The sequence below is a fragment of the Etheostoma spectabile genome, chromosome 3 (assembly GCF_008692095.1).
Source record: "Etheostoma spectabile isolate EspeVRDwgs_2016 chromosome 3, UIUC_Espe_1.0, whole genome shotgun sequence".
Lineage (NCBI taxonomy): Eukaryota > Metazoa > Chordata > Actinopteri > Perciformes > Percidae > Etheostoma > Etheostoma spectabile.
Genome location: NC_045735.1, coordinates 14,438,197 through 14,449,441, shown reverse-complemented (window position 1 = coordinate 14,449,441; position 11,245 = coordinate 14,438,197). Strand labels below are relative to the sequence as shown.

At 40.4% G+C, this 11,245-nt stretch overlaps 1 protein-coding gene across 4 annotated transcripts in view; it reads right to left on the bottom strand.

The window, feature by feature from the left end:
* The window catches only part of grm5b (glutamate receptor, metabotropic 5b), a 72,565-nt gene that overhangs the window by 22,596 nt on the left and 38,724 nt on the right, over positions 1-11,245 (bottom strand). For all 4 annotated transcript variants that reach the window (XM_032509044.1, XM_032509048.1, XM_032509041.1 and 1 more), the window contains exons 7-8: positions 1,411-1,646; positions 583-704 (exon numbers count right to left, since the gene is read on the bottom strand). In XM_032509044.1, coding sequence (XP_032364935.1) covers positions 583-704; positions 1,411-1,646 — 358 coding nt within the window. The remainder of the gene's footprint in view (positions 1-582; positions 705-1,410; positions 1,647-11,245) is intronic.

Sequence of the window (11,245 nt, the reverse complement as noted above, 5' to 3'; positions counted from 1 at the left end):
AAGGGGCCACAGGCCGGATTCGAACCCGGGCCGGCCGCGTCGAGGAGCAAGCCTCTGTCCATGGGCATCCGCACAGACCACTGCGCTATCTGGATGCCCATCCTAACACTTTTAACAGTCAAACTGAAACAGCTGCAGCCGAGGACGGACTGGAGCTCCGATCAGATCAGGCTGAGGTTGGCAGCGAAGCTTTCTAGCGATGTTTCCACACTGGCTAAGCCCCACTAAATGGTATTTACAGTATTATATATATACAGACTAAGTCCAAAGGTACAAATTAGTTTTGCACCAAATGTATCGCAAAAGTCGAGGGCGCAGAATTGGAAATAAAATATAATGTCTGAAATATTACAGTACAGTTTAACTTCTGACGGTCCCGCCAAAATCTCTAAAAGTTAAGCAGCAATGTTGCATTTACTTTTGTGCCACCATGGAAACAAGGTCAAGTGTAATATGGTAGCAATACCCAGCTGGTACGTTTTTTGTCCCATAAATCCCCCGTTCCACCTCTTCATCTCCTTCCTTTATCTCATTGCTTTGTTCTAGTATGTCCCCCTATTCATTCATCAGAGCATTACCTACCTGATAGCCTGGGCAGAGTGCCCGTTGCATGTTATGCAGGCCATATGCCATTGAGTAGATGGCATTAATGACAAACCCCATCTTAGTGTCCTGTGCATATTGCTGCCGAAGCGACTCTCGCTCTGCAATGGTGGGTGGGGGGGGGGAGAGAAACCGGAGGTGGGAGAGAAACCAGAGAAACCATTAATTTTCATTTCTAGTTTTTATTAAACAGTGTGCGTTTTTCCTGACATCAAAGACCACTCTCGTTCCTCTTATTTATTCTCATAGGCCACTTGTCACCTTCATGTCTCATTTCTGTCTGCCTCTTTCTGTGTCCTGTTCATTTCTATTTTATGTCCCATTTCATTAGAGACATGACTCCCTTTGATATTCACACACACTGTTTTGCCTATGAATGGAGGGATTGAAACAGAGAGAAAAATATGGGGGGAAACAAATACAAAGAAATGAAGGGAAGGTGCACAGCCACAAAGGGTATCTGCAGATAAACCGGTGCTTGTGTGTGTGTGTGTGTGTGTGTGCGCGTGTGTGTGTGTGTGTGATATTTGCATTAATAGTGGCTATTATGAAAGCCTGTCAATAAAAATGCAGATTCTGACTACAGCAGTGTTGAACTAAAACAATGCAATTTCTCTCTTTCTTCATACCCCAGATGGTTGTTGTACGTTACTTGTACTGCTATACTTGTACAGAAGTACAGCACATCTGTAACTCAAAAACATGTACTGTCTCTGGCCATATTCACTGCTACAGGTGTTCAAGAACTACATTTTCAGGTTGTATCCTTACAATTGTCTTTGGGTGTTTATTTGTGTCTATACTTACTGCTACAGGTGCGGTTGTATTTGCTGCTCTCCTGTGGGTGACCTTTAAGACGACAGTGGAAACGATGCTGCCAGAACTCTGGAAACCAGGGGTTCCTGAGGTTGTTTTCAGGACGAAGTTTAAGGTAGTATTCATCAAACCATTTCACATCAGCCGACTGGAGCTTGATGGTAATACCACCCGCAGCTTCCCTAACAAAGCCATCTGTTACATCATACCGGTCCGCCCATCCATCACTGCAAAGAAACAAAGCAAAGACAAGTTAACTACATAAGTTAAGCAAACTCCATCAATGTATCTGTGATTTTTGATACTATTATCATTGAAATAATGGGGGTTACTCAATGACAGTTTGGACTGCTCAAATAAGCCTCCCAGTAGCCAACTCTCACACCTTATCTGGTCTTCATTACTGTGATTAGAGTCCCTGTTTCTATGAGAGGGCCTCTAATATCTAAAAGGAACCTTCTGGCAGGTGATCTTTACAGTATGTGGACCTTTTAAAGGGCCAGTCTCTATAAGATTGAAATAATCAACCTGATTAGCTAAGGGTGTAGAGTACATGCAAATCATAATGTGACGAGATGAGTGTCAGCCTCTAGAGCCCATTAGAGAGATAAGCCTGTTAGTTGATGATGTTACATTTTTTCGGTTAAGAGGTACAGGCAACAATATGTCATCAAAACAAATAAAACCTACCTATTAACCTGTTAACAGAAACACACACACACACACACACACACACACTCAAAGACCTTAAAGGAGGAAGGGACAAACAAATGAAGTGAGCAACAGAAAGACAAGGAAGAGCGAGAGACAGAAGAGCAGAAATAGCAAATTTAGATAAAAAATCTGTAATAAAGAAGGCACAAACAGAATTATTAACAGAAAGAAAATGTGGGTACACACACACACACACACACACACACACACACACACACACGCATCCAATGAGGAACTCCAATTCACTAAATTCTCCAAACCCTTTCAGAAAAGCTAACTTTGAGTGAGGGAGGATTTGGGTTTACTGCTCCTCAAGGAAGCACAGATGGCACAGTGAGTGTGTGTGTGTGTGTGTGTGTGTGAGAGAAGTGGATGTAAATGACAAATCTTCTCTCCTTTTTTCACAACTACAGTGCCAACATGGCCTCAAGCAGGACAATCATCCTCAGTTCTTCCAGTGGAAATTCTCTTTTCACTTTTCTTTTTCTCTGAGCCTTCAGAGAACAATACTCATTTTCTCCTACAGCAGGCCTTCCAGCCTCACTCTGATTGGAGACCCAAAGCGTTTGTGTGAGTGAGTGTGTGCATGTGTGTGTGTAAACTGCATTCACCATCTGCCACCATTTGTGTCTCTCTAACTGTCGCTCTTTTTCTTCTTTCTTTCTGTCTTTCCTTCGTTCTCCTTGTCACCCTCTGCCTCTAAGCAGTGGTTATGAATCATGGTGTAAGTATTTCTAGACGTCCATTCATTTCATCATAGACCATGCCTGTAACCATTCAAATAAATGTGTGCAAGTTTGTGATGTCTGTCATATTTGTATGGTGGGTTGGGGGAGAGCAGCGGTTCTGTTGCCAACGCTTGTTGTCACAGATGAGTGTAGAAACGCTACTATATTGGACACAGACTTGTTAAGTGTGTTTATGGATTTCTTTTGGTTATATGGACTTGAAATATGATATGAAATATGTTTCAGAAAAAACTACATGTATGAAAAAATTAAAAATGAACTCCAAACAAAGCCTGGACTAACCAGTTATGGTATATGGGTTGGGGGCAACCAAAAGGGACAATTAACAGGATAGAAATCAGAAAAAAATATTTGCTTCAAAAATATAATATTTCTCTTTCCAGACATTCCTAATCTTTTTATTTTTCCTATCAATCTGTCTAACTTTAATTATTTGGGCCTTTAAAAATGACTCAATCACTCACGTAGACATATACAATTACTACCCTATCTCTGTAAAATGAACCTTACCAAGTCATACGGAGGACACTGCCCCATGCAGAGCAACACAGTGGTATCATCACACCGCATGTCCTCACAATGGATCAATCAGTAGCTCTCCTGAACAAAGAATCACTAGGTCGGGGTATTCACAGGGAATTTGCTCCAAGTTTTTGTTTAATTGTATTGACATTATAAGACGCAGTAGGTAAAAGAGTAAGAAATAAAGAGAGGGAGAAAGAGAAGAAACAAAGACAAAATCAAAGAGTTTGACAAGTGATCACATTGTTCAGCGCTTGCTAATCCTGTTGATAGATTTTTCTTCCCTCTTACATACGGTTACGGCTTTCTCTCCACAACTGTCTCTTTCGCCATCTCTCATTAATACCTTCAGCTTTCCCTTGAGCCCCTTGGTTCTGTTTTTCTATCTTCCTCTTCTTCACCATCCCCCAACTCTGTCACATTCCACTGCATCCGTTTGTCAATATGTCCTATCTTTTACTGTTTTTCTTATTTTATTTCTTGCGCATACAACAGTTTCACACATCTGTGATACTTTTACATGTTTGCATGTTCTGTCTTTATTGTGCTGCATTTGCTCTGTGGTGAAGAGCGCTCCATGCTTCAATTGGTCAAAGCAGTCAAGCACGTGGCGGAACAAGTTGTGGATAGCAAAAACATTGTAACATGCTAGTCTTTCTCTTGCCCCAGATGTAGTGTCGGGTGTCGTCTACTAGGATACACTACAAAGGATAAAACAATCAGTTGTCACGCGCAACACCAATTGGTCCCGATCCAATCCGGCTGATAGTCTGCACCCAGCATTAGAAAACTGGACTCTGTTCAATTACAAAGTGTCAGTAAATCATTGTACCCAGCTTTAAAAAGGGATGAGAGGAGCGGATGTGATTGCCGATTATTGACACTAGCCCCAACACAGCCACTGATAATGTATGATAACTGATTCCACCCAGTCCCACCGGATTTTGAAGATATATGCCTCCAATCACAAAAATACCTAAGGTGCGCTGGTGAGCCCTCTGCATAGCCCTGTGCATTTGAGGGAGCTTTGCAGTTGTTGCCCTTTATTCTAAGACTACAGCCTATATAGAGTCTTGTGTGCTGTACAGACTTTAAACCAAATTCAACAAAAATACACAAACTACACACACACTGATCAACATTTACAGTATGTAACTGTGTGGACGATCTCGCCGCAAGGACAGGGCTTTAGAAGTCTTATGGTAAAGGTATACATTTATGAGAGTGCAAAGGGAGTGTGTGTGTATGTTTAAGGGGAGCAATGGTTGTGTGTCTGTGTGTGTGCGTGTGTGATCATAAAATAGGTTAATCAATCACTCACTCTGTTCTTAAACGATATAACTATTCTTAATGACATCATGGTTCTCTCTCTGTCTCCACATGTCTAAAAGCCCAAGGCTGTTGTCATGGTTTCCACCCCACGCTCAACATGCTGTGTCTCATTAGAGCACACTGGATTTTAAATGGATACACACACACACACACACACACACACACACACACACACACACACACACACACACACACACACACACACACACACACACACGCACCCTCTCTCGTTCTCACACACACACACACACACACACACACACACACACACACGCACCCTCTCTCGTTCTCACACACACACAAACACACTTCTTTTTACTATTCAATTAACATTAGACGTCCTGTCTCTACTAATATTGGAAATGCTATTTGCATAATAGTACAGTATGCCAGTGTTGTAGGCCAACGCAGTACCTTAAGCAGAACTTTTACAAACCAATTCTACATACTGAGGCCTGGGGCCATTGCCTCTCCATTCTGTTCAGTCAAAGTATTAATGGAAACTGGAACTCATTTGCGGGTGATTATTAATTTTCACTTGGTTCTTTCTTGGTTGTGAAATCCATCTCAAGCCAGAAGGTTTTGACTCTTTGAATTTCTGCAAAGGTCAGCCAGAGGGGTTTGTTACAGGAATACTAAAAGAAAACAACAACTGAGCAAAGATGCAATACAAACACGTCAAAAGACATCACGATGCTGAAAAGTAGATGACATTATTAATGTCCTATGTGAGAAGTACAAGAAGCAAAATGCTATGGCAGACCTTTTTCAGCGTCTCTCTTTCCAAGAAAACAAGAAAGTTGCATTTAGATTAAAGCAAAGTAGATTTTGTCTTAACATGACAACTAGAGTGGGTTTTCAACAAAAGCAGTCAATGGACGAGTTCCCCCAACAGACTGTTGCTGTGACGACAAGCAGCAAATCTGTGAGTTACAGCTCAGACAATTTAACAGGAACTCAATTTTCTCTGATTATCTCCCAGACTCCTTTCCATTGTGTCTCTATGGAGCAACACAACTTCAATGAAAAACAATTTAAGTTGGTAACCTTTTTAACTTAAGCATTCATGTCTTTGCTTCAGCACCTAGAGGGAATGACACTGTTTGTCTCTGTCTGTTTCATTGATCACTTGCATTCATGTCACATAGAAATATTGCTGTGCATTGTAAAATGCAACTCACTGAAAAATCATGACCATGCCTACATGTACTGTATGTGCTTTGGAAATTGTTTCTCGTGGCAAACTAGGATGGTCGGAAATTGTTAGTCTGACCAAATTCGCAAGTCTGTTCTTAAATTAACTAGGCCCATTCTTATCTTTTATATTGTTCTTTGTTTACTCATCTTTTTATGGAGATCAGAATCTGCATCAAAGTCGAAGTGATTTGCTTATTCATTTAAGAGTTTATAAAACAACAAAAAACACTGAAAACAGTTATGCCCAAGTAGTAAGCATAGGGGATTTGCCACTGTGACCATTGAGTCAAGAAAGGTGATCATGGTTAAGGTCACAGTTAAAAGTATGGTGACTGTTTAAAAGCGTGAGCTCAGTATTGTAAACAGAACCAATTAAAGATGTGAATGTATGATTATATCTCTACAACGAAACAAGGCCATCCCTGTTGAGCATTTCACTTGCATTAAAGTGAGATGATAATAGTTGATCAGTGAATGAGCCACAGTGTTTAACGGATCCACAGCATAAAGTAAATGTTAATTTGTATTATTGTTCCCTTTTGATCTCAGTCGTGCTGTGTTTGGTCAAAATATGATTTGTTTGATGGAGGAGTAGAGAGTGGAGGCATGCATTTCAATTTCAGTGTTGTTATATCAGGGTACACATTTGTATTGTTCGATCACTGTAATAAGATTGGTTAAGCCAAGGAAAATAAGGTCATAGATTTTGTATTGGCGAAATATCTGAAACTGATCTGAAGCTATGCTGCCAATAGGTCACTTTAGTAATTAATGTCTGAGTTCAATAATGTTGTGCCACACGACCCCAACCCACCCACTCTCTAGCTGCCATGGCAACCTGGCAGAGATTGTAGATGAGCATCTGCTGCCTACAACCATACATACAAAAACACACCAGCAGTCCAAAATCCAAACCTGACAACAATAATTAGCTGGACAGACAACACGAGTGGGAAAGAGAACTTAGAGCACACACAGACAGACAGTAACAATCTGAAAGAGCGTATAAAAAAAAAAAAAAAAAAATGTAAGCTGCTCTGTAGGTCTGTGGAAATTCAAAACTTACTTTAAGTGTTGGCAGCACAACAGCAGTACATGGACAAGCCCTGCTGCCAAAATTCTAACCCAGTAAACAGACAACAAATACAGAAGAACAAACATAGATTTTGTCCAAAGGATTGTGTGTATCTGGCTGTTTATTTCATTCCAAATGCTGCTGTTCATTAGCATAGTTGAAGGCTCCCAAAGCACCACAACATAGCAACAACTGTCAGTTAAAAAAATTATTAAGAAATAAGCAGCCAACTATTTCAACCAAATCGGATAATGGATGCAAAACACTGGTTGGGTGTGCTTTTTGCTAATCACTGTTTTTGAAGGAGAGAGAGCTCACAAGTTGGGATATTAGAGTCAGATCAGTCAGCTTGTTGTCACTTATGGATGGTAAAAAAAAAGATTGGTTCAGTGCCCTGGATTTTAATGATGTAGTGAATGGTTTTGCTCAAAGGGAAAAAACAAAGTTGATCCAAGCTAATACAGCTCACAAAGTTGCAAGTTATGATACAATAAAGTATATTATAGTTGTTGAGGCTCTTTGAAAAAAAAAATTTTGGATTTGGAAGAGGAAGAGGCCTCAAAAGTGTGATGACAAAGAACAATATTAGTATTGTATACTGTTATTCCCAGGCTACTTGACTCACCCCTTGCTAAAGTCAAGCTTTATTTTTTTAATTTTCTATGTAGCACATAGACAAATAGAAGTGACATAGAGAGGCGTAGAAAGATGCAACAATCCATTAATTCACGCAAGAGTTATAGAGTGAGGCTTTAGGAAACAAACTGTAATTTGACCAGAAAGTATCAGCCGGTCTTCAGCCACAATACCTCATCTATTAACAGATGTGTGTGTGTGTGTGTGTGTGTGTGTGTGTGTGTGTGTGTGTGTGTGTGTGTGTGTGTGTGTGTGTGTGTGTGTGTGTGTGTGTGAGACAAAAAGAGATATGGATGCAGGGCCTGTGTCAATATGTGTACCCAACTGTGTAATTATGTGAGTGATCGGACTACTTTATACGCCCGTCATTCATTAATACGCCCACACGCAGTACAATCCCCTGCTTACCTTGACAGCAGGTTCACTTTTACTCATCTAGCGATGCCACACTTCATTACCCTCTGTCTCTCTTTTTTCTGACATCTCTCACCTCTCATCTTTTTCCAGTTTCTCGTTTCTCCCTAGATTTAATTCCCCCCCCCCCCCCTTTCTCCCCATTTCTTCTATTCATACCTCTTTCTTTATCAGTTTCTCTTACGCTGAGTTTCTCTACTGGCTGCGTCTTTAGAATTGTTTTTTCCTTCTCCTTCCATTTTATTCTTTCACTCTGTTGCTTGCATTTGCCATTTATTTTCCAGAGTATTACGTCACCTTTCAGAGAGCCATAATTACATTGACATTGACATCACTGAAATTCAGTTACCTAACTGCCTGGAAAAAAAGGGGGGGGAAATCAAGGAATGTCTGACACAGACAGACCACACACATGCAAAATATTCAGTTTCAACAAAATAAGCATTAAATCCTTCATCTGAAAAAATATAAATTACCACCACTAGAAATAAGCATGTACACCTTCCAGGGATTCAGTGTCATTCTGGACCCCGATCTAAACCCTTTCCATAGTCTCAAACTCTAAAGTGACCCTTTTTCAAACTGAAGATCAACAAAATGCTCTAACCTTAGAAATGTCCTCACTTCCTCAACTGTTTTAACACACCCAGTCATTCTCACACTCACCCACGCACACTCACTTTGTCCAAGCTAGTTTAGGCATACAGAATATATTTCGGATTTTGGCAACTTTTCTGATTTTCCCTGGGCTTCAGGCAACAGGCGCTCATTTTAATATGTGACAGGGGGACAGAAACAAAACTGTCAAGGAAGAAGAGAGAGAAGACACAGAGACGCAAAAAAAGTTAAAGAGACAAAAATAATCAAAAGGGACTGATGGAGAGAAACAAACAGGAAGGAAGACCATTTATGGAGCCAAAGCTGGATTACTGTTGTCCCCCTTTTATTATAAGCACATAGCAAAAAATGATGGTCAGACTACCCATTCCATTCACTCTTATTCATTCTGGACTGACTCATTGAAGCAAACTACAGACCGGCCCGTCTGGCACCAACAACCATGCCACGCTCAAAATTGCTTAAATCACCTTTCTTTCCCATTCTGACATTCAGTTTGGAGTTCAGGAGATTGTCTTGACCAGGACCACACCCCTAAATGCATTGAAGCAACTGCCATGTGATTGGTTGATTAGATAATTGCATTAATAAGAAATTGAACAGGTGTTCCTAATAAATATGTATACATATACACACATATATATACACATACACACACATATATATATATATATATATACACACACACACACAAACACATACATACATATACACACACACATATATACTGTATATGTATACACACAAATATATACATACAGTATATATACATACAGTATATACATATATATACACACAAGCAGGTACTGAGAAAATATAAATAAAAGAGAGAAAGCAGAGACAGGAGGAGTAAAGAGGTAGATGAAAAGTAAAAATAACTTGAGATGATAGGGTAGAGCAGGGGTTCCCAAAACTTTCAGCCCACGACCCCCAAAGTAACAGTGCAAGTGACTAGCGACCCCCCCACTATAAACGTATGTAAACATTATATAACATCATATATAAGCATGCACTATAGGCGTGAAAATCAAAAGAGCAGTTCCCTTTTTATTTATTTGCTTGGTTTTATTTTAAATTTAGCCACTAGTTTTATCTTGTGTTAAAATCATGGCTAACATATGCTATTTCTAATCGTTTTGAAATTTTTGTTTTATTTCTGGAAATCAACTTGCAACCCCCCCTCTCTGGCTCGCGACCCCCCTGTGGGTCCCGACCCCACTTTGGGAATCACTGGGGTAGAGAATGAAATAAAAGATGGGTACAAGGGAAGATGGATGAGTGCAGATAATAGACATTATTCCCCTCCAGCTGGGGTCTTTGTCTGGACACATTCAACTGGGAGAGTAAACACAGATATTTAGGAGACACGTGAATACATACACATACATTGGTTTGAGGGTGGTATATTGGTCAAACAAACAGGGCACTTTCAACCAGGAGACTGAGGTTGGAGACCCTTTTGAAAATAAAAGTATACAGCAGGTTTTTGTGCCTTAACATAACCAAACTGCTACTATTTCACAACAGTAACAATGTGTTTAAAACCGCAACAGTTACGTTCTGTGGTTTAGATATGCAGGTGGAAAATGCTCATGTGGGTCATATTTACTGCCACTGCTAGAGGCGCTAATTTATGAAACACTTTTGTGGGTTGTATAAGGGTAGGAATTAATAACCTACACGGCTTGGTTGAATACTTGATTCTGTATGGTCAATCAAGGCATTCTGCTACATCTTTATGTACAGTTTACGCAGTAACTTCAGCAGTAGGGACAATAGTTATTGCTACATTGCAACATTGTGTTTATAGGTGTGTCAAATGCAGCACCTGTGCAATAAGGAAACAAGATGAGGACAGTGTCGGTACACGATCCGTCCTGCCTGCACGATCCGTTCTGCGCATGTGCATTATGTTTGGCACGCGCAGATGAAATCATGTGTACGAGGATTTACCAGGAATTTACGGCACTGCATGATCCGTCCACAGTAGCCGTCTGCTGTTAGCCTCCACGGAAAGCTAACGTTAGTTTAGCTAACAGCTAATTCGGCTAACCGCTAGCTGAAAAAGCATGTTTAAGACCCTCAATTATAATATTTCTATTATAACATAACAGCGATATATATAATAGTGGTTACGTCAGTTCTACTTACTTGTGCTCATTTAAAACACAATCACTCAATAATGTCTTTATTATTACTGTAAAGTCTTAAATTAGCTGTAGCTGCTTTCCCCACTGTTAGTTGAGTAACGTTATTGTAGACTGAATCAAAGCTAGCGGGTACCGGGAAGCTAACGGCGGGTGAGGCTAACACCTCTTACATCCATGAGGCTAACGGCAACCGCTACAACAATGACAGATCGTGTACTGATGTATTAGCTGAGAGAACGGTTAGCCTCTACCGGGAAGTTGACGCTAGTTTAGCTAACAGCTATTGCGGCAAAATAACGGTCCTCAAACTAAACAGTGGGAAAAGCAGCCACTGTTGGCTAAACTAACGTTAGCTTTCCGGGGGAGGCTAACAGACTTTCTTTAACTGTCTATGGGAACAGATCGTGCAGTGTCGTAAA